This window comes from Vipera ursinii (assembly GCF_947247035.1).
Source record: "Vipera ursinii genome assembly, chromosome: 1".
In the NCBI taxonomy this organism is placed as follows: Eukaryota; Metazoa; Chordata; class Lepidosauria; order Squamata; family Viperidae; genus Vipera; species Vipera ursinii.
Window position 1 is genome coordinate 169,257,197 of NC_139512.1, and position 25,222 is coordinate 169,282,418.

Genomic DNA, 25,222 nt, shown 5'->3' on the forward strand with positions numbered 1-25,222 from the left:
GGTTAGGACTCGGAATTATGAAGTTTCTACCAAATCTGAAAAGATTGCGAAGCTAACTATAGATTGCCCGCACCAAATAATAACAGCCCTGAAAATAAATCCCCATTAGGAAGCTGCGGTTCTCGCTGGGGACGTGACGCAACGCGGCCATCCCAAGGCCTGGCCCCAAAAAATTGAAATTTGTCGCCCTGCCAAGTTGTTGAACGAGCCCACCCCCTCCCACACCCCCCACCCCAATCGACAACTCCCTCGCCGAGGCCCCTCCCCAGAAGCCGGGCGTCCTTTTCCCCTCGCTCAGGGGTCGGCAACCTCGGCTCTTTTATGACTCGTGGACTTCAACTCCCAGAATTCCTGAGCCAGCGTAGCTGGCTCAGGAATTCTGGGAGTTGAAGTCCACGAGTCATAAAAGAGCCGAGGTTGCCGACCCCTGCCCTCGCTGAACCCCCAAAAGCCCTCCAGCGCTCCGGGCCTGCGGCGTCGCCCGCCGTTCCCTCCTTCGCCGGCACACCCACGGGCCCCGCCTCCCCCTCGCTCGGCTGCCGAGCGCTTCCTTCGGGGCGGCCGCCTTCTGTTCCCGGCGGCAAAGCTAAGAGCCGCCGAGCCAGGATCAGCCGCCGCCACTGCCGCCGCCCCCGGCTTCGCGCTGCCCACGCCAGGATCTGCGTCACGCGGCCGCGAGTGGGAGGGAGGAGCAGGAGAGCCGAGCAGGCGGGAGCAAGGACGGAATCTCCCCATGTGACGGCGCGGGAGGGGGGGGGGCCTGGATGCGCAGGCAGAAGAGAAGGCAAAGAGGCGGCGGCGGCGGCGGAGGTGGAGGAGGAGGCGGAGGCTGCTGCTGCTGCTCCCGCTCCCGCCGCCGCCAGAGCGGCAGCCATTCCCGCGCTTCGGGCGTGCGCGGGTCAGAAGCGGAGCCCGGGCGGCGGAAGCAGCGCACCCACCCACCCACCCCCGATGGCAAGGGAAAAGCTTGGCCGCGGGCGAGGGGGACTTCGGCCGTAACTTCTAGACCGACCTCCTCCCCGGCTGGGAAAAGGACCCGGAGGCTGAGGCAGAGAGCAGCCACCGCGCGGCTGCGGCTGCTGAGAAGTCCCGGAGAGGAGAAGTAAGGACGGGGGACTCTTCACCTGGAGGCTGTGCGATGGCACGGGAGTTTCCAGGCGGCGGCGGCGGCGGTGGCTTTCCTTCGCTCCGCTCCGCTCCGAAGGCGTGGGGCGGCGCAGTCCGGAGGCTCGAGCGGCGTAGCCTTCCTTCGGCGCCGCCTGTGCGCTTTTGCTCTCTCTCTCTCTCTCCGGGGCTGGGTTGCTTGCCGTTTCGCGCGCCTTTCAGAAAGGCTGCTGCCAGGGCCCGGCACCCACTGAGAGCTCCGAATGCGCGCGGGTCGTCGGCGGGCGTGCGCGGGAGGGTTTCGCCTGGCATCTTGCGAAACGGCGTTGCAGGAGGGGGACGGGGGGGAAGAAAAAAAAAAGAAAAAAAGAAAGCCCTTTTGAAGCGAAACTTGCGTCCGCCCTTGCAAACTGTCGCGGAAATCGGGGCCGACGGGCTCGTTAACGGTCTGCTCTGGAAGGGAGCAGCACGAACCTCGCAGATCTCGGGTTCGGTTGTTGTGGTTTTTTTTTTTAGCTCGCCAGCCTTACTTTGTGTGGGGGAAAGCTTCGGGGATTGATCGCCGGAGCTCGGAATAGAGGGGGTGGGGGTGGGGTGGGGTGGGGTGGGGTGGGGCGGAACCCGGTGGCTTCGGGCTTTTTCCAAACTGAACGAGCGGGTCTTAAAAAAAAATTCAGCGCCCCTTCCCGCAGCCCCATCTTGCGCGCCTTGGCAAACTTGGCGCGGCTGCTCCTAACTCGCTCCGAAGTCAGCGGCCAGGGTTTGAAAAGGCGCGTGTCGGCTTTGGCGCAGGTGGGATTTAAAAAAAAAACACCAAAACCCGCTTCTAAGTTAGACGGTACTCTCTGAAGGCGTGAACGCGGGATACCTGCACGGGTAAACAACCAGTGTTTCCCAACCTTAGGAACTTGAAGATGCGTGGACTTCAACTCCCAGAATTCCCCAGCCAGCATAGCTGGCTGGGGAATTCTGGGAGTTGAAGTCCACGCATCTTCAAGTTCCTAAGGTTGGGAAACGCTGAGGGTAAACCATCCGCGCGCGTTTCGCTTAAGCCGGGCTCGCGTCTCGGAAGCGAAACTGACGGGGACGGACGGCGGCCTGTCTTGAAAGCAGGTCGCGATCCTCTCTACGCGTTTACCTGGGAGCAAGTGCCAGGGAGGCTAGTGGGGCTTCCTTTCTAAGTTGAGTAGGTGTACGGGCAGAGTTCACGTTTGTTAAGAGGAGGGAAAAGGGGCGAACGGAACATAGAAGCGGGCTGTTTGCACTGCTCCCTTGCGCTGCGGTTGGTTCCCGCTGCTGTAGATTGCCGGAAGGAGAGCGAGGATGCGTGGGTGGGTGGGTGGGTGGCGTGTGGATAATTCCCAGAGAAATCCAGTGCAAAAAAAAAAAAGAAAGAAAAAGAAAAAAGAAGAAGGGGTGAGAGCGTGGGCGGAAAGTACTGAAACATCCTTGCATTGTCTTCATTAAAAGTTGGGAGAGATGGGTATGCAATCCAAACGTTGCAAAAGAGGGAATGCTTTTACAGCGTTAAGTGTACGGTATAGATAAGGGTGTCCTTGTCTAGGATGGCAATAAACATTTGATTTGATAGGGATAGCTAATTTTAGTTATTTGCCGACCGGATTAACAATTAATTGTTTTAATAGCTTTGAACATCTTAACAATTAGGAAACTTATCTTGTGTGTGTGTGTGTGTGTGTATGTATATGTGTATATATATATATATATACACACACACACACACACACACACACACACACATATGTTTTCTGAGGTTTTCACGGGTGTTTGTATGTGGATCTTTGGTCATTCTGGTTTTTTCCCACGAATTGAAGGTGTAAGAGCAACGTTTGGACGAAATCCCATCCATCATCCTCAGGCTGGTGGCTTCAGCTTCCTTCTTCTGGGAGAAGCATGTATATATTTGAAGAACATCTTTAATTCAGTTTTAAAACTTTAGTTCGACTATCAGTAGGGTACTCAGATATTTTTCAACAGGGATGGTAATACATCTTGTCTCCTTGCAAATCAAAGCTAACATAGAATGCTTTCTTTAGAAGATTCTGGTTTGTTGTTGTTGGGTTTTTTGCCCTCTTCCCTTAAGTGTTTGGAGCCATAGAACAGCGTTTCCCAAGCTTAGGAACTTGAAGATGCGTGGACTTCAACTCCCAGAATTCTGGGAGTTGAAGTCCACGCATCTTCAAGTTCTTAAGGTTGGGAAACGCTGCCATAGAACAACCAAAAGTGTGAGAAAAAATGATACATACAATTCAGCTTTTCAATTTAGGAGGTCTTATTTATGTCTGAACATTTGTATACTTTGAGTATCTGAAATATTTTAAGATAGGAACTCTTGGATATATCACCAAATTATATCCGTAGTCTCATATTTGAGGAAATTGGTAGGCAATTGATATTTGAGCTGTATGTATGTATGTGCACATACACGGATAAATATAGAAAGATTACTGTATATGCAGTTTGCAAAAACTAATGCAAACTTGGTAGCTGATTGAAGCAGTATGATTAATTTTAAAGATCTCTGTAGAATTAGCAGTACATCTTAAATTTGTTTCATCCTTTTCACATTGATTTCATTTGCTGAAAGAATCTTTTTTTCTGCTGAATAGCTTGCTACTTTGTTGGGAGGGGGAACACTGGTGGAACCCAGATCTAAATAGGTGGCTCTTTGGAAGTAAGCTGTGTTAATTAGGTTTTGTGTGTGTGGGGGGGAATAAGATAAGATGTCAGTGTCAATAAGATGTCAGTGTCAATGTCAGTTTCAAGGCTAAAAGTCCTTACATTAATAGCCATCCACTTGCAATATTTCATACAAAAATATGAGGCTGCAGAAGAAAGGTTGTTAAAATATATAGCTGCTAATATTGTGGAAAATAAACAACTGTCCAAAGCATAGTTACTTTAAAGAGATCTTTTGGAGACACACACTTGTGCTGAAATCAATATTTTTGGAAAATTCTCTTGGGAGATAATTACTCTTTTAATGTGAGAGGTCTGAGCTAGCTAGTGCTAGGGTAGTAAAGCCAAAAAATGGCTGTGGGGAAATATTACTGTGTTTTTCTTTGCATCTTTTCCTTCTGAAATAGGTTCAGCTCATTTTTATGGAGAAATTCATTCATTTTTATAGAACCTCATTGGTATAGGATTGGGAAAGCAGTCAACAAGTAGGATTTTTCATTGTTAAAGTTTGGAATTTGCTCTCATTTTTGTGGTAGAACCAAGAAATATTTACTGGCATTTGATATCTAAATGTATCAAGTGGAGTCTAACCACAACAATCCTATATTAAGCTTTTGCTTTCTGCCCACTTATATAAAAATCTGTGTCACTTAAGCTATTGCTGTTAAGTTTTGCTTGTTATTCTTCTGTAGAACTTAAGTTTCCTAACTAAAGAGGGAGAAGTGAGCTAAATTAAAATGGAAGGGTAACTTTAATTTGTCAAATAACACCTGAACAAGCCTTGGGAGGGGGCGAAGAATACAAAATATTTCTCTGTTTTGTTTCCCATCTCTCTGCCCTCAGTCATTCATACTACAGATGAAAGGAGGAGAAGCTGATCTGAAATATCTTAAGGATGCAAAAGATTTGCTGCTAGAACACACTGAAGACTGATGCTTTAATGTTAGCTTCTTTTTGTGGAGTTTGGGGTCAGAATTTACCTTTTCAAAGAAAAAAAAATCTTTTTAGTGGTATTTTCTTTCTGAACTTTGATGGCAAATTTTCTAGACATTGAAACAGCATTGCTTGCCACCACGAAAGATTTAGAAGGCTGATTAATGTACATTCATCCCACTGTTAGCAACCCACACCAAGAGTTCTCCTTCTCTATAATTCGCCCACATGAGCCACATCGCAGCAGAAATGCCTCCTCCCTCCAATTTTCACACACAACATGCAAGTACCTTTATTTCCCACAGTCAGTTTTTGGCTGAAAGAATTTTTTTTTAAAGGTCATCCTAGATGTCTTGAGATAGGATTGGTGGGAAGATCTCATCCCTTCATGTGATAAAAAGCAAGTGTTTCTACCACTTATTGGTTAGATGGCTCCTACCTGTCTTTCTGCAACGATCTACAGAACCTGGGAAGTCCCCACTCAACGCTTTTAACTTTGGAATAGCCATGCATAGGACAGTACTGTCAGAATGTTACTACAGCATTTGTGTTATTTAGTTTTATTAATATTCGTCTTGTAGTGGTTGATCTGATCTGATTGATCCTTATGCTTGATAGTCTGATTTAGACTATTGCTTCAGATTTTTGCTCCTAACCCTGTTTTTGCTGTTGCCTCTCAAAACCAGTAGAAAGACAACATAATTAACAGTAAAATGGAAGCCATAAAACATCATACAAATTGGGTAAAAGTCGGTATGAATTATTTCATCGGGAGGAAACTACTAAAAATATCTCAAAGACTTGTTCTGCCTACTGTACTTTTGTGTGTGTGTGTGTGTGTGTGTGTGTGTGTGTGTGTGTGAGAGAGAGAGAGAGAGAGAGAGAGAGAGAGAGAGAGAGAGAGAGATATTTTTCCCCCAAAAGGCTTGGTTTGACAGTAGGATAAGCAGCGCATGCATGTAAGAGTATCACTTTTAGTCTCTCTAAGGATTCAAGCAATTTTTTAAAAGCTGCTTACAGTTTAAAATGGTCCTTGAGGTCATGTGAATAATGTATAACTGATAAAAGAGGTGGGGTTGGGTCCCCCCCCCTATTCTCAGAAAATTTCAGAAAAGCTGCAAGGGCAAGTTTTTATTTATGCCCCTCTTGTGTTACAGCTTTTCCTAGATCTGTCCTACCTTTATTTTGCAAGGTGTCTTAAATGGGGAAGCCTGGAATACAGACTTTTGCTTGTGGTCCCTTATTATGAATTTGGGAATCTGTGTAATCATTTCTAGTGCCAGGTAAAAATCTTTATGCCTGGAAATTTAAATAGAATTGCCTTCTTTTGGATCAGCAGAAATATTCAGCATCCAGGCAGCAGCTAAAGATAGGAGCCTGTTGCTCTTTTGAATGTGTTTTTTCTCTTCATGCAGTAATGTGTGAAAAGCATTTGGATGACAGCTAATTCACGTGTGCATGTAACATACTTAATTGTTGATTATCAGTGAATCCTGTCATTGACTTTGGTTGACAGGCGTTGCTCTTGAGATGAAAGTGTAGGTCTACTGTGCTTGTAGATTGTAGGTTTCTTTCGAGCACTTTGCAGTTTAGAACACAACTGCAGAATACTGCTTAGGTTCAAACAGTGAATGCTTTTGTGCTTCGGAGCAGGCAATGAATGGTTCACCATGGGGTTTCCACTGTCAGCCCTATATCTAACAAAGATGATTCAGTCATGCACAATCTTCACTGCAGCTATCAATAGTTATGTGAGGCATCTCGGCACAGCTTCTTCCTTGGTGTCTTGGCAGCTCCATCTGCTCTGAGTCAACCACTGGTAGAGATTTGGTTCCCAGGATGACTGTGGTCGTGGCGTGGCACAGCTTGACATTCCTGCAGTCATCCTTCCTCACTTATTGTACACCTTCCTCCTTCTCCATCAAGGAACTTTGGGTGAATCACAGAGGTAGGCTGGTGGCGTCATGAAATGAGGTAAATGATTATTTGATGTGTTAAATAAGAGAAGCGGGCCCTTGGTGGTTAACCTTCCAAGGTTCCAAAGGGAATCTTGATCAATTCTTTTCTCTATTTAAAATTCTGAATTGGAACAACAACTTAGCTTTGGATTTATTAACCAAAAAAATGTATTGCCAAAAATGCTGTTTAGCCATATTATACATACTAAAAGGTAGGCCTGAATCTAGAAAAGACAGAACAACAACTCTACAATGCATATGATTCTTGCAGTGCAATAGCCAACAGTTATCATGAAGTCTACAACACACCTCCGTAGTATCTTGCTGGACTCCCAAATTAGTAGAAATCAATTTTAAAGTAAGAACTTACTTCAAATCCAGGCAGTTCTCATTTAACATCTACTTATTCAGCACTGAATAAGTAGTAGTTACAACCAGCCTTCAGAGTTCTGGTCATTACAATGTCTGGCCTGCAATTTTTATGTCATAGTGAGCTGCAAACACATGGTTGTAATTTTCAGCAATCCCTGTGAGCTTCCCACAAGCAACATTCACAGGGAAGCCGGCAGAAAGTTGGAAGTCCCAGTCATGTGCAATCCTTGCTTAACTATGTGTGTGGTCCTTACTTAACTATGGCAACCACGAATGCTGGAACTGCCATTGCTAAGCAGTGCGGTCACGTGACACTACAACCCCATTACTTAGTAGTGGCAAGTCTGGTCCCAATTGCCATCATAAAATCAAACATTATCTGTAGCCCAAATTTCATCAAATGAGCAAATGTAGTTTGATTTTTTTTTAAAAAACAACAACAACCCTCACCATCTTGCAAAATCATCAGCCATTAATCAGCATGACCAGTGGCTGAGATCACTTATCGTTGAGCAGTCTGGTGTACTGGTTGAGATAACTGGTTTGGGACAGGGAAATTTTTTGAACATGGTACTTTGCTAGATAATGTTGGCTCAGTCACTGTCTCAGCCAACATACTTCATAGCACTGTGAGTACAAGGAGTAATTGAGAGGAGTCTGTGACTTTGAGCTCCAAAAAGAAAGGCACTTTAAAATCAAATGATGTAGATTATTTGGTTTATGCTCTGGGTCAAATTTACCACAGTGATATAGGTAGTCCTCAACTTACAAACACAAGCGAGCCCCAAATTTCTGTGGCTAAGTGAGATATCTGTTAAGTGAGTTTTACCCCATTTTAGGACCTTTCTTGCCACAATTGTTAAGTGAATCACTGCGGTTATTAAATTGGTAACATGGTTATGAAGTGAATCTGGCTTCCCCATTGACTTTGCTTGTCAGAAGGTCTCAAAAGGGGATCACATGACCTTGGGAGCCTGCAACTCATAAATATGAGTCAGTTGTCAAGCATCTGAATTTTGATCATGTGACCATGGAGATGCTGGAACGGTCACAATTTATTCACTTCTTCAGTAGCCTTCAGCCAAGAGATGTGTATAGTTATTATTGCACACTTTTAAGAATGCATCTGTAATTTAATTGTCTCTTTCCTAATTTCTAATCCTTTAATCATTTTATCTTTTTGGATTATTCTTGTGAGTACTTCTAAAGAAAGAATGAATAACAAAGGAGATAGTGGACAGCCTTGTCTCGTACCTTTTTGTATTTGAATGCTATTTGTTAATTCTCCGTTTATAATTACTTTTGCCTCTTGCTTGGAATAGATTGCTTTAAATATATTTATAAATTTTTCTCAGAATTCCATCTGTTTGAGTTGAGTCAACATAAAATTCCATTTGACATTATTAGATGTGTGGATAAAAATTAAAAAAATTAATTATATAAAAATTCCCAATTGGCTATCTATATTAGAGATTTTTATGCACCCCAAATTTATAAATCTAGGAAGTGTAGTTACATATAAAGATCTTTTAGATGAAAATGGAGACCTGAAAACAAGGAAAAGATTATCAGAAGATGGTGTAGAGTTGGAATGGTGGGCATACTTACAAATACAGTCACGATACAGAAAAGACAAAAAAGAACCAGGGATAAAATTAGAGCATAAACAATTAGATAAAATTCTTCTAGGAACAGAAGATCGATTGATAAAAAAGATATACCAATATTTATTGGAACAGGATTTATTAGAAGAACAGGTAAAAGAAACAATGTTAACCTGGAGTAAAAATTTTGGTTATAATATTGACTTAGATAATTGGCAATTACTATAGGAGAGAAATAGGAGGTTAACGCTAGCCATCTCCTATAAAGAGAATTTGTACGAGATGTTTTATAGATGGCATCTTCCCCCTACAAGGTTAGCAAAAATAGATAAAAAAAGCTCACCAATGTGCTGGAAATGCAGAAGGCTTCCCGGGACTTATTATCATATGTGGTGGGAATGTTTAGAAGCAAAAAATTTTTGGCAGCGGATTAAAAATTGGTTGGAAGAAATATTACGACAAAAAATTGATTTAAACCAGAATTTTTTTTATTAGGGATTATTAACGATAATTTTAGTAAAGCATCTCTCTACTTATTAGTACATATCTTAACAGCAGCAAGACTGGCATATGCCCAAAAATGGAAAAGAAAGGAAACACCCACTGAAGAAGAAATAATAGATAAAATTTTATCCTGCGCTGAAATGGACAGGTTAACCCTAGAGATCAAAAATAAGAACGAAACGGAGTATTATGAAATTTGGCAAAATTTGTACAATTGGTTAGAATTAAGGAGGATCGCTGAGATGAACATTGTTTGATCGGTTGATAATGTAAGGACCTTTTATTAGCATCTATATAATGGACATAACTGAAAGATACGTAAATATAACGCTGAGGACTGAATGACAGTTTACTAAAAAAAACTGACAGATCTTATATGTACTTTTTTATATATTTTGTCCTGTTATAGATTGTATTTTAGGTTTTTGTTATTTGTTTTCTGTAACATAAGATAATACTGATAGTAGTGTTATAGCTAGGGAAGTTGAATCATGTCCACTTTTGTTTTTAAATGTATATTTAATAAAATTTTCTTTAAAAAAAAGAATGCATCTGTAAAAGGCCGTATTTTCTCTTCTGTAGTTGGTTTTAAATCAAATAGGAACAAGAAATAGGAACAGGGTGTGAGGTTGCATTAAGTCTGATTTAAATGGCCTTAGATTTGAGCAGATTTTAGCCTCCACTTTAATTCATATTTGGAAGGGAAGATCCATGAATGTGAATGACAGTTCTTCTTTTCAACAGTAGAACCCATGAAATGAGACATTTTGATCCATTTTAAATGAATGTCTGCACAAAGCTAAATTTGCTCTAATGATAAAGTTCTCCATGTTGTACCTCTAATACTATGTATGTACTATTAATAAAAGTCCTCTGTATTAAATTATTTCTCTTCACAAAATGCAGGAATGAAAGCTAGAATGAAAATACATTATTTGCTCTTTCATAATCTGAGCAATTCCCCTCTGTATTTAAAAATCATACAATCAAATACATATTAAATCTTATTGTGTTATGCATTCCTTGCCTCAAAGCCTATTTAATTAAATGGAATTTGTTACCAGATGAAAGCCTTATTTTATATATAAGTGTGTTTAGATTTAATCTTACCAGGGTTTAAATTCTGTAATGCAGACATGTCAAACACAAGGCCCGGGGGCCAGATCCGGCCTGCGAAGTGGTTTCATGCGGCCCGCGAAGCCATCCTGGAAACAGTGAGGGAACGGCCCCCACTGCCTTGGCCATGGCCCAGAGACCCTCAGATCTGTCTCACTCCTGCCCAGGCCCCCATAGGCACCCTTGATGCGAATGATGTACAGCTGGCCACGCCCACCCAGTAGGCCATATGCACTCTAGCCACGCCCACCCAGTAGGCCACGCCCACCCAGGCCATACCCACCTGGCCCCCTGAGGGCAATCGCAATGCTGATGTGGCCCTCAATGAAATTGAGTTTGACACCCCTGCTGTAATGTGACACTTAGACCTATGATCTTTATCCATCAGAAACAAGTTGAATCTGGTATTAGTGTCTTATAAATTTATTTGGTTTCATTAACGTTTGTGACTGTTTTGAAGGCTTTTTGGAATTCTTCATTTTTCTGTATTTAGATAAGGCTTTATTTAATTAGCTGATTAGGAGAAATGGATGGGAAAAGGCTAATCTGTTACAATTGTTTCTCTTCACTTTATAAACTAATAATTTTTTATTTTTCAATTTTCACCTCTTACCTCCAAGTGGCAACCGGTTTATAGGGGAAGGTACTTGAAGTAGTAGTTCACTGCTGCATACAGAACTGTAGGTATACAAACAGAACATTTATCACTCCTAATTAGATGATTGAGCATTTATTTTTAATGTCTTATTTAAAAACCACCTATCTCCCTCACAGAGGGAGTTTAAATAAATCTTTTCAAACATTGGTTATGGAGAGTGAAACAGCTCTTTGGGAAACTGGAATTAATATTTTGGAGATTATTGAGAATTCTGGAATGTTTTATATGGTTATAATCTAGTGGAGCTGTATCACAGTTGAATATAAAGTGAAGGTAAGGGAAAGATCCTCTTGGCTTCTAGAATGTTTGTTTAATTTATAGATTATATTTATATAGTTGACCATCTCATAGAATGTGACTCTGGAAGCGTCCAGACTGCCATAAAGTAATACTAAAACAATGCCATTAAAGTACTGATGTTTTTATTAACATCAATAATAGCAAAAGCTAAGGCTAAGTGAAAATGTTAAATTTTATGAACAGTGGAGCAATCTTAGGCGATCACAGCAACCCTTGAAGTTACAGTTTATACATTACTTTTATTACCTTTACCTGATGTATTTTGGCAAGTTATTTATATTTTACAAACAATAGATCAGAAATACAAGTGGGGGAAAAACCCTTTACGTTCCAGTCTATGAGATGTCCTTTTCCATAATAATAGCTTTTATTGTATACTTAGGGACCATACCTATTGTTAGATATTACGGTTGTGCAAATGCTTCGAAAGATTGAATCTTCCTTTGTATCAGTAAAGCAATCGTGTCATTTTCCAGGTTTGTATGTGGTTGTTTCATAAGCTGCTGTTAGCTGGCTCTGCAGGTGTGTGCATACATAACCACTACATGAACAAGTATGCAAATAGAGCTGAGAACAATTTATGAAGTGGCTGCAGGAGTCTGGAAAAATACATATCTGCTTTAATGAGACACTTCACCATTTTTGAAAGACTTGCACAGCCCTGTTGGATACCACCTCTAAAGCATGCTTTAGATTAGGTTTTATCTTGTTATTCTTATGAATTCCCTTCAGAGATGGGAAATTGAGACATCAATTTGTCTAATGCTACTTGGTCAGTTCAGCAGTACTTTAAGCAGCTCCCAATCTAGTCGTCTGCTATACCCTCCCATAAAGAATGTGTTTATTTTGAATAAAAAAAAGTATATCTGGAAATTGGTATTAATTTGGTTGCTCTTCTACTTCTTTTGCAGGGCATTGGGTCCACAATGGCCACAGCTTTGCCCAGAACCCTTGGTGAATTGCAGCTTTATCGCATCCTGCAGAAAGCCAATCTCTTGTTCTATTTTGATGCCTTCATTCAGCAAGGAGGGGATGACGTTCAGCAGTTGTGTGAGGCAGGTGAAGAAGAGTTTCTTGAGATCATGGCCTTGGTTGGCATGGCTAGCAAACCTCTTCATGTCCGAAGGCTTCAGAAAGCTTTGAGAGACTGGGTCACAAATCCAAGCCTTTTTAACCAGCCTCTCACCTCATTACCAGTCAGTAGCATTCCAATATATAAGCTACCTGAAGGATCGCCAACTTGGTTGGGAATATCCTGCAATAGTTACGAACGGAATAGTAGTACCCGGGAGCCTCATGTGAAGATTCCAAAATGTGCCGCCACAACGTGTGTTCAGAGTGTGAGTCCTGGCAAATCTGATGGAGTGGGGAATTTGGTACTGCCAAACAGTAGCGAACAAAGACTGTGGCAAGGGCACCATGGAACGGAAAGTGAGCAGAGCCTTTCCCCTGCTGATATTGGTTCTCCACCTTCACCAAAGGATAGCACAGAAACTTTGGATGCAGCTGCAGCTTTGTCAGTCACCGAGTGTGTGGAACGCATGGTTTCCACTCTCCCCAAAAGTGACTTGAATGAAGTGAAAGAAATGCTGAAAATCAATAAAAAACTGGCCAAGATGGTTGGTCATATCTTTGAAATGAATGATGAGGACCCTCACAAAGAAGACGAGATTAGAAAGTACAGTGCAATATATGGCAGGTTTGACTCGAAGAGAAAAGATGGGAAACATCTCACCCTTCATGAGGTAAATTGGGGACTGATATTCTCTGCTAGCTCTTTTTCAAACACCTGAGGTTTTTTTTCACACACCCCAATCAAATTTGCTGGGGGAACATTGATACTAATCAGAATTTTACAGGCAGGAAGCACTTTCAGTACAATAAATTATTTTTATAGTTGTATTATAAAAATATTTTTAACTAAACGTAATGCATTAGGTGCTTTTGTTGAGGATACATTAAAGAAAATAGTACTTGAAAATTGACTGTTCTTTGTCATTCCAGAACTTGGAATTGACAAACTGACATCTTTTGAAATCCATGTTTTCTTTGCTCCTTTTGGAAACTTCTACAATAAATTCACATTTAGATTATTTTAAGCATCTTACTTTAAAGAGAGCTTAATATAAGAAGCTTGATTAGTAAATTATCTGTTTTTAAGTGTGCTCTGAAGTTGGGTTTTTCATGCATTTAGATTAATAAAAATGTTGGTAAATGACGAAAAGATCTTCAAGAGTTTTGATTTCTTTCCAAACAGAGAACTAACTGTTCTATTCCCAAGGAGATGGTCAACGGTTCAGGAAAATACTGTATATATACTTTTAAATTTCATTTCATTTCAGCTGCAATTCTTTGAAACCATATGTCTGTATGTCTACAGCATTTAACCCCAATTCATTATATTTTGAAGTACCCGTTTGTATTGGATGTTGCTAAACAAGTAAAACAATTGAGTGAATGTATATGTCCAAATGTATGATAATCTTAACAATTAATGCATTTTATGTCCATTTAAGGATAAGTACTAAATATTATCTTTTGAAAAAATAAGAAAACAAATAATTGTAACTGTATCCAATAGAGTTAAATATGTCTAGATCTAATGACATTGGTGATTTTGAATATGTTCAAAACGTTGGGTTGTAAACAAAATTGTAAACTATTTTACATAAAAATGTTTCTTTTTCAGTCTTGGTTATTATCTTTGTGGGCACCATGTGGTGTGTGTTAAAACCCTTGAAGTTTTGATAATTTGCCTGTGTCTACTTAGCATAATTGACTTTCAAAAGCTGAGTTTTATTTATTTTTTTCATAGTTTGTAGTATACAATTGTAGTTACTTTAATTATTTTTATTAGTAGTACATTCATTTATTAATTGGCATAAGTAGTTTATTCTGAGTTGTAACAAGTTTACTAGTTAATGATACAATTCCCTATGCATTTTCCTGGGAGCTGCATTCACTAAAGTCAGTGGAGCTGAACTTCTGACTAGACATATTGTACAGTTTTTCCTCAACTTTGGATAAGTGACAGACCAGTTTACCAGCCCTTTTGATGATTCCCTGCCCAATTCTAATTAAATTTATTATAACAGTTCTTCCATTTGTAAAAAAAAAATGGATATGGATAAGTTGATATGGATGCTGGACATTGATGCATATATATTTTATGTGCATGAAATGTTCTGTGGATTTGCATATATAGGGTTTTTGTATGTTGGAGATTTCATTGCTTGGATTTATAACAAATGATCAGTGTTAGGGAAAGGTTGTCAGCGGACTTTTCTTGAATTTGTTTTGTCCAAGGGATGCTTCCTGCAGTTACATCATCGTTCGTGAACAGTTATTTCAATCTGATGGGCTAAACCATTCTGTTTGTTTATGTGATCCTCATAACAAATATAGGTTATGGCAATGAAATAACAATTCAGAGCCAACATTTGTTTTTCTGGTCTATATTTTTTATGGATCAGGAAACTTGAAAAATGTGCCCTATTTACTTGTCAGACATTCTTCCATCACTTCACTTCTGAGCAACCAACCTATCAGAACTCAAGATGATTTATAATACTGCCTAGGTATGAAAAACCTAGTCTTGTGATCCTTATTTACCATAGGAAGGATAAATAAAAGTAGCTATGGAAGTAATACACAGAAGGCTTGATCTTAGGGTCTTCCCTCCCATTTGAACACCATTTCAGGTTGATTTGGAAGGATCTACAACATGGATTTCTCCTCTGTATGGGATACCATATTTCCTTACTCCCAGTATTAATGGATTTTCTCTAGTAACTTTGTTGACTTTCATTGCAAATTTGTAGGGTAGGTAGTTTTTCTGAAGCTATCTATAATCCAGTAATTTAATATGAATTTGTATAGAGAATGAGGACTTTGACTTGCAATTTCTCCCAGTGGCTTTTAACAAGCTTTCCTCTTTCATTTCCTATGATTTCCAACCATTATTTGATTTGTCCCACTACTGATGGCGTCTCTGTAGATTATTGAAAAGAACTCACCTTTCTGCATTTTAGGATCATTGTATGCTAGAAACAGAACCCATGTCTTCAAAGGCCTGTAGTTTATCAGATATGGTAGCTCAGTCTTCTTGCCTAACCTTTGTCTTTAGGAACAAAAAAACATGGATGGAATAGCTGGTGATTTCCAGTGTCATGCCATGCAAAATCCTGCTATTGTAGAAATCACAATCACAATATTGATTTTATGACGTGTGCGTATGTAACCAAATCTATTTAAGCAGATTCCAGGTTGTATGCTGTACAGTTTTTACAATTACAGATTGCCTCTCTTTATAAACATATGATTATCCAATATTGGGGATAACTAGATTGATATGAACATATAGATGCAATATTTTGAGCTGATAGCCTAAATTTCTGTCCATTTGACTGTTGGGAAAAATGTGTCTCATTCTAAATGTAGGACATGTGGGAAAAAAAAAGGAGTTCCAATGAGTTGTCTGCCACAATTTCTGTCAATTAACATAAAAATTCTTCACTGAAGAATGTGACATACGAGCCCACACAATGTTTCTGTATTTTATATTAATGTAACTTTATGTTTAATAATAAAAATATTACATTAAATATTATTTGGGGGGGGAAAATAGAATAAGATTTTTTTAATACCGGAATGAATACATTTTAATCCATCCTCTTATTAAAATAGAAAGTAAACAGGAAGTGTTATTTTAAAACACTTCTTTTTCATTTGAAAGAGAATTAAGTGAGCTAAGTCACAGTAATTATTTCCATCTTCATCAGGGCCACAGCATCTGTTTTAGCATGGGAGGATGGAATGACAGCATGGGAGGATGGAATGGTGCTAATTTGGCCAATTGTTGACAGCTTTAGAGTTTTAGAGGGAATTGGCTGACTCAGAATGCATTTCAGTGATTGCTGGCTTCAGGCTTCAGTTTAAAATTCCAGCTGATTGGAAATTTAATTGATCATGAAATAAACATTCTGTTTCTTGTACTGGTAAAAATTTGTGGAACTCACTCTTAAATGGTTTAAACACAAACATCTCTTACTCTAGGTGTTTATTTCATTTATTTATCAAAAAAGTTTATGTGGCTGCCCATCTCACAAGAAGTGACTAGGCAGCATACAGCAAAAAAGTATTAAACAGTAAACATGTCCAACATATTCATATTAAAAAACAACTGAAGTAAAAAAGCACACATAAGAAATTTGATCTGTAATGTAGCCACCTCAAAATCTTACTGGTCCCCTGAGACCTGCAGGCCTGAAGGTAGCAGGTCTTATTTATGAAAAAATAAGGGATCGAACTGACCTCATTTGGGGATGTGGGGGGGGGAATGTGCCATAAGGTGGGTGCAGGGCAAAGAAACCTCTCCTGGGACATGCCAGTTGTCCCCTGAAAGAGGAGATCTGCAGCATGCCTTCCTTGCTAAATCTGATGAGATAAGCTGATGTAATCAGGGAGGGACAGATAGCCTCCAATAGCCCATTCCCATGCCATGAAAGCCTTTAAAGGTCAAACCAGCACCTTGAATTGGATTTGGAAGCACACTTGCAGACAAGACGCATAATGTTCTGTTCTAGAAGCACGCATAACTGGCCCATTGCATTTTGCATCAACTGAAACTTTTGGGTAACTTTCAAGGGCATCACAGTGGTCCAATCAGGAGGTGACTAGAACATAAGTAACTCTAAGCTGAGTCTCCTGATCTAGGAATGGGTATAACTGATGCACAATTTGAATCTGCGCAAAGGCCCTTCTAGTTGCATTTGCCAATTGGTCTTCAAGTAGGAGTTGTGAGTGAGGATCAAGATTATGCACTGGGCCAGTCTGGGGTTGTATAACCCCATCTAATACTAAAGATGACTAGCCCTAGAATCATCAGGCACCCAAACCCAAACCCTCTCAGTTTTGCCAGGGTTCAACTGAAAGCTGTTGTTCTCTGTACAGACAGTCACAGACTCCAGACACTGAGCAAGACGTCCCAGGTTCACTTATCATGCTAAATCAAGGTATTTTGAATTAGGTAGTACTGAATGAATTATATCTGAAATTTGTGAAGTACAGGGGATTCTTTATGTGAGTCTATTTAAAACCAAGCAGAGGGTACTTTCTGTTTATTAATTCTACTGAAAGGTATCAATAGAAGGGAATATACGTATGTAACTCAGTGTTGAACTGTGGATTCCTTGGTATTCTCTGAGCTTGGTTGTTTACTTGCAGACGTTTCATTAATAGACTAGGTAACATCTTCAGTGCTAATGATAGAAGTAAAGGAAAGAGAAGGGATGTGGCGGCTGGGGCAGGGCTGTATAAAGAAGGGAATATTTTGGGTTGGAACTTTGGAGAGAACCAAGCTTTAATAGCTTCTCTCCCTACTTATTGCAATAAATGAAACAAAGGGCCTTCACTGTGTCTTGGCTGGTTTTGGTCAGGCGAGCTTGCCTCTGGTCATGAAGGAAAGTAGCCAGGAGCACATAACACTAGTGTTGGGGGGGGGTAGTTTACTTCTTGGTAGCCCTTTGATTAGGGTAGAATAGAATAGAGCTGGAAGGGACCTTGGAGGTCTTCTAGTCCAGCCCTCAGCTCAAGCAGGAAAACCTATACCGTCTCAGACAGGTGAATGTCTAATCTCTTCTTAAAAATCTCCAGTGATGGAGCGCCCATGATTTCTGGAGGCAAGCTGTTCCACTGGTTGATTGTCCTCACTGTCAGGAAGTTTCTCCTTAATTCCAGGTTGCTTCTCTCTTTGATCAGTTTCCAACCATTGTTTCTTGTCCTGCCCTCTGGCACTTTGGTGAACAACCTGGTACCCTCTGCCTTGTGGCAGCCCCTCTGATACTGGAACACTACTATCATGTCTCCCGTATTTCTTCTTTTCTTTAGACTAGCCTTGTTTTCTGCCTTATCATTTGTCTGGTGTTAATCCTTGCTTATCAGGTTGTTGGTTGCTAGCAGGGCAAGCTACAGTATATAAACAGAGAGTAAATCCAATGCTCAGTATATTGACAATGTGACCTAGTCAAATAATGAAATAAGCATGCTCACATAGCACCAAGGAGAAAGGTACTTCCTGATTGGGGAATTATTTTCTGCTTGCTCCAACTCTTCTAAATGTATCCACAGAATTTTCAGTAAACGAACCATTTCTTTGTTATCCAGCTGTGAAGCAAAGGTTTTTCTTCATAGGATCAGTAAAATTAATTTAGCTTGTTTACATTTAATTTAGGGAAGAAAACCCTTCCCCAAATTATAATATAGTTCATTATTATATGATCTGATTTGTTACAAAATTAAATTACTTATGTGTTGAAGGTCTTAAGTTGGTAGTCTAGTCTTACTGTCATTTCCATTCCTGGCTTGATATATCAGTTAACCTTAAGGATTTAAAATTTCTAAAACTTTATTTTTTTTAAAAAAAATGGAGTAACAGGAGTGTAATCACCTTCGTTATTTTAGTGAGGCGATAACACTATTTTAGCTATCTTAATTCATTTTATTTGCTCTTTCTTAATAGATTGTCAAATCTGCAGTTGGAATAATTCTTTTGTTCATGCTTATTTTATACATTTTTGGCAGCATTGAAATTCCATAGACTACAGGTAGTCCTTGAAGTACAAACCTAATGGAGCCTGCCCATTAGAATAGTAAGTCAAAAAATTCATCAAATGAATCAGACTCAATTTTACACATCTTTAAAATCAAATTCATTAATTGAATCAAATGGGTTGTTAAATGAACAAAGATCTGACTTACTATTTCCTCCAATTTATTAATTGATTGCTGCCAAGTTAACTGAACTGAGAGGCTGCCCATCAGCTGTTTCTGGTGCAGCTGGCTCAGGAACTAAATTGCCTCCAAACGGCTTGCAGCCATTGCAGTTGCCTTTAAAAAAAACAACTGCTGCTAGTCAGCTCAAGTGTCTTCAGCTGCCCAGAGGGGTGGGTGGGGCAGTTGCTTTAAAAAAAAACCAACCACTTGCCACTAATTAGCTTAAGAGTCTCCAGCCAGGCACCCAGAGGGAGATGGGGGAGGGATCTGCAAAACTCTCCGCTTGCAATAGTAACAGAGATGGAAGGGACCTTGAAGTCATCTAGTCTAACCCACTGCTCTCACAAGAGAATATTTCTGATAAATGCCTATCCAGTCTCTTTTTAAAAGCTTCCAGCGATGGGGCACCCACAACTTCTGGAGGCAATTTAAATTTACAACCTACAAAGTACAGTAATATACACTAATCTCCCAAATAAAAGCAAGGAAACACAACCGCTATAGAATGCTTTGTGTAGATCCTGGCTAACATTTCTACAAGCAGTTTCAAGGCAAATGTGAACAAACTTTATCTTTGCAAAGTACAGTACTGAAAAAGCAGAGCAGTTTCCAAAGTGTTACTATAGAGCAGGGGTGTCAAACTCGCAATGTCACATGATGTGTCGTGACGTATCACAACTTTCCCCCCATTGCCGGAGCTGGGGTGGGCGTGGTTTCGGCATGACACATCCAGCCTGTGGGCCAGCAGTTTGACACCCCTTCTCTAGAGTAACAAAAAATATATATTTTAAAATATGTACAGAAACAATTCTAGCACTCCAGTCCAGACAGCAGCAGATCCTCCACCACCACCAAAAACACAAAAACAAACTTGCGTAGGCTGCAAAAATAATCAGATCTTGTTTGGCCATGTGAGCAGAGGAAAAATAAAACCTTCCAGCTTCAGGAAATCGCATTTACAACTGGCCCAGGCAAATCACAGAGTTAAAGATGGCCATCACTGCAGCAGTGACTGAATCCAAGTCACATGGCTACAGAGGCTTCTTTGGTCACAGTTTTGTATTTCTAATGTAACTACCCTTTCTGAATACATTGTTTTTTGTGAAAACTCGCTAAATGAACGTTCATACCTGGGAGATTACCTGTATTTCTGGTGACATAGTTAAATGTAAAAGAGATGTCATTGCTTCCAGTTGCTTCCTTTCTTCTTTTATATAAATTAGTGCTCTGATGAAATATTGGTTTTGAAAAGGAATAAGTACTTGAACATATTGGAATAAAGATAAAGTATGTTTGAATTTGTATAAAAATATGACATATTTCTTGTTTCTTAGGTGTCAACAAAACAGATTGCTCATAATAGCATCCTGTCTTTGCTAATAAACTTGTCATTCTTTGAAAGACAGTCCTGTAATCTTGATTCCGTCCATTCACTTTATCCTTACTTCTGTTTCCCTCATCCTTGCCAACATAATCATTTGTTCTAGGCTATCGAGTTATTTGAATCACACCCAAATTTCTGCTTAAAAGGTAAAGGTTCCTGTGCACATGCGTGCTAGTCGTTTCCAACTCTAGGGGCTGGTGCTCATCTCCGTTTCAAAGCTGAAGAGCCAGTGCTTGTCAGAGGACGTCTCCGTGGTCATGTGGCCAGCATGACTAGACGCCAAAGGCGCACAGAACGCTGTTACCTTCCCACTGTAGTGGTCCCTATTTTTCTACTTGCATTTTTACGTGCTTTCGAACTGCTAGGTTGGCAGAAGCTGGGACAAGTAACAGGTGCTCACTCTGTCACACGGCACTCGGGATTCGACCCGCCAAACTGCCGACCTTCTGATCGACAAGCTCAGCGTCCTAACCCACTGAGCCACCGCGTCCCTTGTTAATTTCTGCTTACCAGTCAGTATTTACAAAGGCTATTGCACTATGGCAGAAATGGAATGTTGACTGAAACAAATCTTATTGTATACATAGATTGGTTTTGTTTATTCTGGGAAATTTATACATGTTTAGTTTAAAAAGCTCATTAATTAAGTAATTCTGTATTACAAGCCATACAGTTGCAAGAAAACGTATGTGAACCCTTTGGGATTACGTGGAGTTTTGCATGAATTGGCCATAAAATGCGCTCTAAACGTCATGTAAGTCACAACAATAGAAAAACACAGTGCTTAAAATAATACTACACAAACATTAGCTGTTGTCATGTTTTAATTGAACATAAGATGGAAACATTCACAGTGCAGGGTGGAAAAAGTATGTGAACCCCTAGCCTAATGACTTCTCCAAGAGCTAATTGGAGCCAGGAGTGAGCCAACCTTGACTCCAATCAGTGTGATGATATTGGATGTGTTGCTGACAGCTGTCCTGCCCTTTAAAAACACACACCTGTTTTGGGTTTACTGGTCTCAAGAAGCACTGTCTGATGTGAACCATGGCTCGCAGAAGAGCTCTCAGAAGACCTATGATCAAGAATTGTTGACTTGCATGAAGCTGGAAAGGGTTACAAAAGTATCTCCAAAAGCCTTGATGTTCATGTGTCCACGGTAAGACAGACTGTCTACAAATGGAGAAAGTTTAGCACTGTTGCTACTCTCCCCAGGCGTGGTCGTCCTGTAAAAATGACTGCAAGAGCACAGCGCATAATGCTTAACGAGGTAAAGAGGAATCCTAGAGTGTCAGCTAAAGACCTACAGAAATCTCTGGCACATGCTAACATTTTTGTTGACATCTACAATAAGGAAAACATTAAACAAGAATGGAGTACATGGGAGGACACCACAGAGGAAGCCATTGCTGTCCAAAAAAAATATTGCAGCACGTTTGAAGTTTGCAAAAGAGCACCTGGATGTTCCACAGCACTACTGGCAAAATATACTGTGGACAGATAAAACCAAAATTGAGTTGTTTGGGAAAAACACACAACACTATGTGTGGAGAAAAAAAGGCACAGCACACCAACATCAAAACCTCATCCCCACTGTAAAACATGGCGGAGGGAGCATCATGGTTTGGGGCTGCTTTGCTGCCTCAGGGCCTGGACGGATTGTTGTCATTGATGGGAAAATGAATTCCAGAGTTTATCAGGACATTTTGCAGGAAAACGTACGACCATCTGTCCGCCAACTGAAGCTCCGCAGAGGATGGGTGATGCAACAGGACAATGACCCAAAGCATACAAGTAATTCAACAAAACAATGGCTTCAACAGAACAGAATACGCCTTCTGGAGTGGCCCAGTCAGAGTCCTGACCTCAACCCGATTGAAATGCCGTGGCATGACCTTAAGAGAGCAATTCACACCAGACATCCCAAGAATATTGCTACACTGAAACAGTTTTGTGCAGAGGAGAGGTCCAAAATTACTCCAGATCGTTGTGCAGGTCTGATCTGCAACTACAGGAAACGTTTGGTTGAGGTTATTGCTGCCAAAGGAGGGTCAACCAGTTATTAAGTCCAAAGGTTCATATACTTTTTCCACCCTGCACTGTGAATGTTTCCATCTTATGTTCAATTAAAACATGACAACAGCTAATGTTTCTATAGTATTATTTTAAGCAGACTGTGTTTTTCTATTGTTGTGACTTACATGACGTTTAGAGCGCATTTTATGGCCAATTCATGCAAAACTCTACGTAATCCCAAAGGGTTCACATACTTTTTCTTGCAACTGTATATATTTGCAGTGGACAGAAAACTTTTGTACACTTCCTAGTGTTGTGATCAACACAACTGTCTTCACTGTAAGACTTAGAAATTTGCTTTATTTTCAAGAAATGAAAGAGTTTCAGGGTGTTCTTAATGTGAAAACTAGTAACAGTGGATGTTGTTGATTTGTTGATTATAAAGTGCCAAGGAAGTAATTCTGGCCCACAGTAATTGCGAGGGTACAATGATAAATGTATAAAGTATTTTCAGCTCCACAGTAAGAGGGCACACGATACAATTATAGGCATCTTCCTACATACAGTATGTATATAGGCTGTCAGATGATGTTTGCATATTCTTAATTTCATAAATGTTTGCTAATAATAATAGCTTAATATGAAGCACTTATTTACAATTATTCTGATTTATTTAAACTTCAATTCCTTAAGTAAGTTTAAGATTACAGGCAATGATTACAGAAATTAGCACGTATGATAAAATATGTAACATTGGTGAATCTTGCTTACTTTGCTTGCAGTCCATTCTGAAACTTCTTGCACTTAACAAAATACAACGATTGTCATTTTCCTACCTTTGTCAATGCTTTTGTTTGTTTATTTGTTGTGCCTTTGAGACTGTGACTCCTGGCAACTGCCTGGACAATTCCTTGCAACTTTCTTACAAGGTTACCCTTCTAAGATTTGTGCCTGAGGCAGGACTGGAAGTCTTGGTCTCTGGGTCGCTAGCCTGGTGCATTAACCCTACAGCTAAGTGGCTCTCCTTATAGATATTAAACTTTCCATATTTTGCAATCTTATTTTAGATAACTGAACAATATGAAGTGTAAGTTTAAAAATTCTATCCCAAACCATTGCGTTTACCTTAGTATACATATTGCTCTAGTCATGTCTTGCTGACCTCGAAAACGATAATGTGATTTGAAACGAAAGCTTAGCAATATGACAGTAAATTGCTTAGCAATATGACAATAAAATCCAACTGAAACAATATACACCAAATTGCCTGCTGAAACCACAAGACTGACGAGTGCATGAAGTTTTCTAAATTATTTTTTTTTATGGAAACATGCAAAATGTAAGCAAAATGCCCCCGAGACACACTTAAAAATTAAAATGAAACAGAGCTATCCTTAATCTTTAAAAAAAGGGATAGAAACCAGAAAAGAGAAGAAGGGAGGAAAAAAACTAAACAAATATATGAAAAGTTGACAAATTCAGGCCTCATTTGATATCAGGGCATTGCTGTTCCAGTGAAGGGGAGCAACAATTGAGAAAGCATGAGCCAGGAATCCCTGCAATGTATTTCTTAAGGGTAATGACCCAAAGGAGGGTTCCACTGATATCCAGGTCATTAGCCAAGAAAGGCTTTAAAACTGAAAAGTAGCACCTTTGAATACATATGGAAGGAAACTGGAAACTTCTGTAGCTCTCAAAGCAGAGATGTTACATGATTGGGCCCATAACCTCTCAAGCGGCTGCATTCTGAACCATTCTCAGTTTCAGGGTTTTCAAGGGGTAGCTTCACACATTGGAGAAATCTAAATTTCTTCACCAGTGAGAAACTGGTGAAGCGGGCACAGCAGCGCCTGCATTTTCTGCATCGCATGAGAAAAGCACATCTTCTTTCCCCTGTCCTGACCACTTTCTACAGGGGGACGATCGAGAGCATCCTGTCATACAGCATCGCAGTCTGGTTTGGAAGCATCGCTGCTTCAGACAGGAAGGCGGTGCAGAGAGTGGTGAGGATGGCCGAAAAGATCATTGGCAGTTCCCTCCCTCTCATCCAGGACATAGCACAGAAGCGTTGCTTGAGCAGGGTCCGTAAGATTATCTGGGACATTACACATCTTCTTCACGACCTGTTTTCCTTGTTACCTTCTGGGAGGAGGCTTCATGGTATCCTCAGCAGAACATCCAGATTCAGCCATAGTTTCATTCCATACAGCATTAACCTTGTAAACTCTAAAGCTTCCTCCTTCTGTTATATATTCAAGATGGACAGTATTTAATATTTTATTGTTACGTATATGTAAGGGTGTGGGTCTATACATATGTTGTATATAGTATGTTTAGGTGTGTGTCATGTATGTGTTCCACTTTGAGAATGGGCAACTAAATTTCATTTTTGATGTGTGCCGTTGTGCCCACAGTAAAAAAAAATGTCAATAAAGGTTATCTTATCTTATCTAAATAGGAAGTGATTGGGGCTGAGTAACTGCACAAAGCCTCTCTTTGCAGATAAAGCAACAACTGGTGCATAAGGTAGACCTGTTCAAAGTTGTACCTAGCCGCAGTTGCCATCTATCCTTCAAGCAGGAACTGTGAAAGAACACAGATTACAAACCAGCACTAATCGGGATTATGCCATTTGGTTAAGATATTCTGTTTTGTGGGAATTAAATCAAATGCTGAACTTTCCTATCCAAAACTCTGCAGCTTCCTGATTTTGTGATAGAACATCCAACACATCCCTTGTCTGGGCTGAAGTTAAGATATCCAACTAAGTATCAGCTATGTATTGATGATATTGCTAGTG

General features: G+C 40.2%; 1 protein-coding gene across 1 annotated transcript in view; it reads left to right on the forward strand.

The window, feature by feature from the left end:
* The first annotated feature begins 768 nt into the window (after positions 1-768).
* The window catches only part of NAB1 (NGFI-A binding protein 1), a 68,007-nt gene continuing 43,553 nt past the window's right edge, over positions 769-25,222 (forward strand). Inside the window, exons 1-2 of the mRNA XM_083349685.1 lie at positions 769-1,102; positions 12,161-12,994. Coding sequence (XP_083205811.1) covers positions 12,176-12,994 — 819 coding nt within the window. The 5' untranslated portion in view covers positions 769-1,102; positions 12,161-12,175. The remainder of the gene's footprint in view (positions 1,103-12,160; positions 12,995-25,222) is intronic.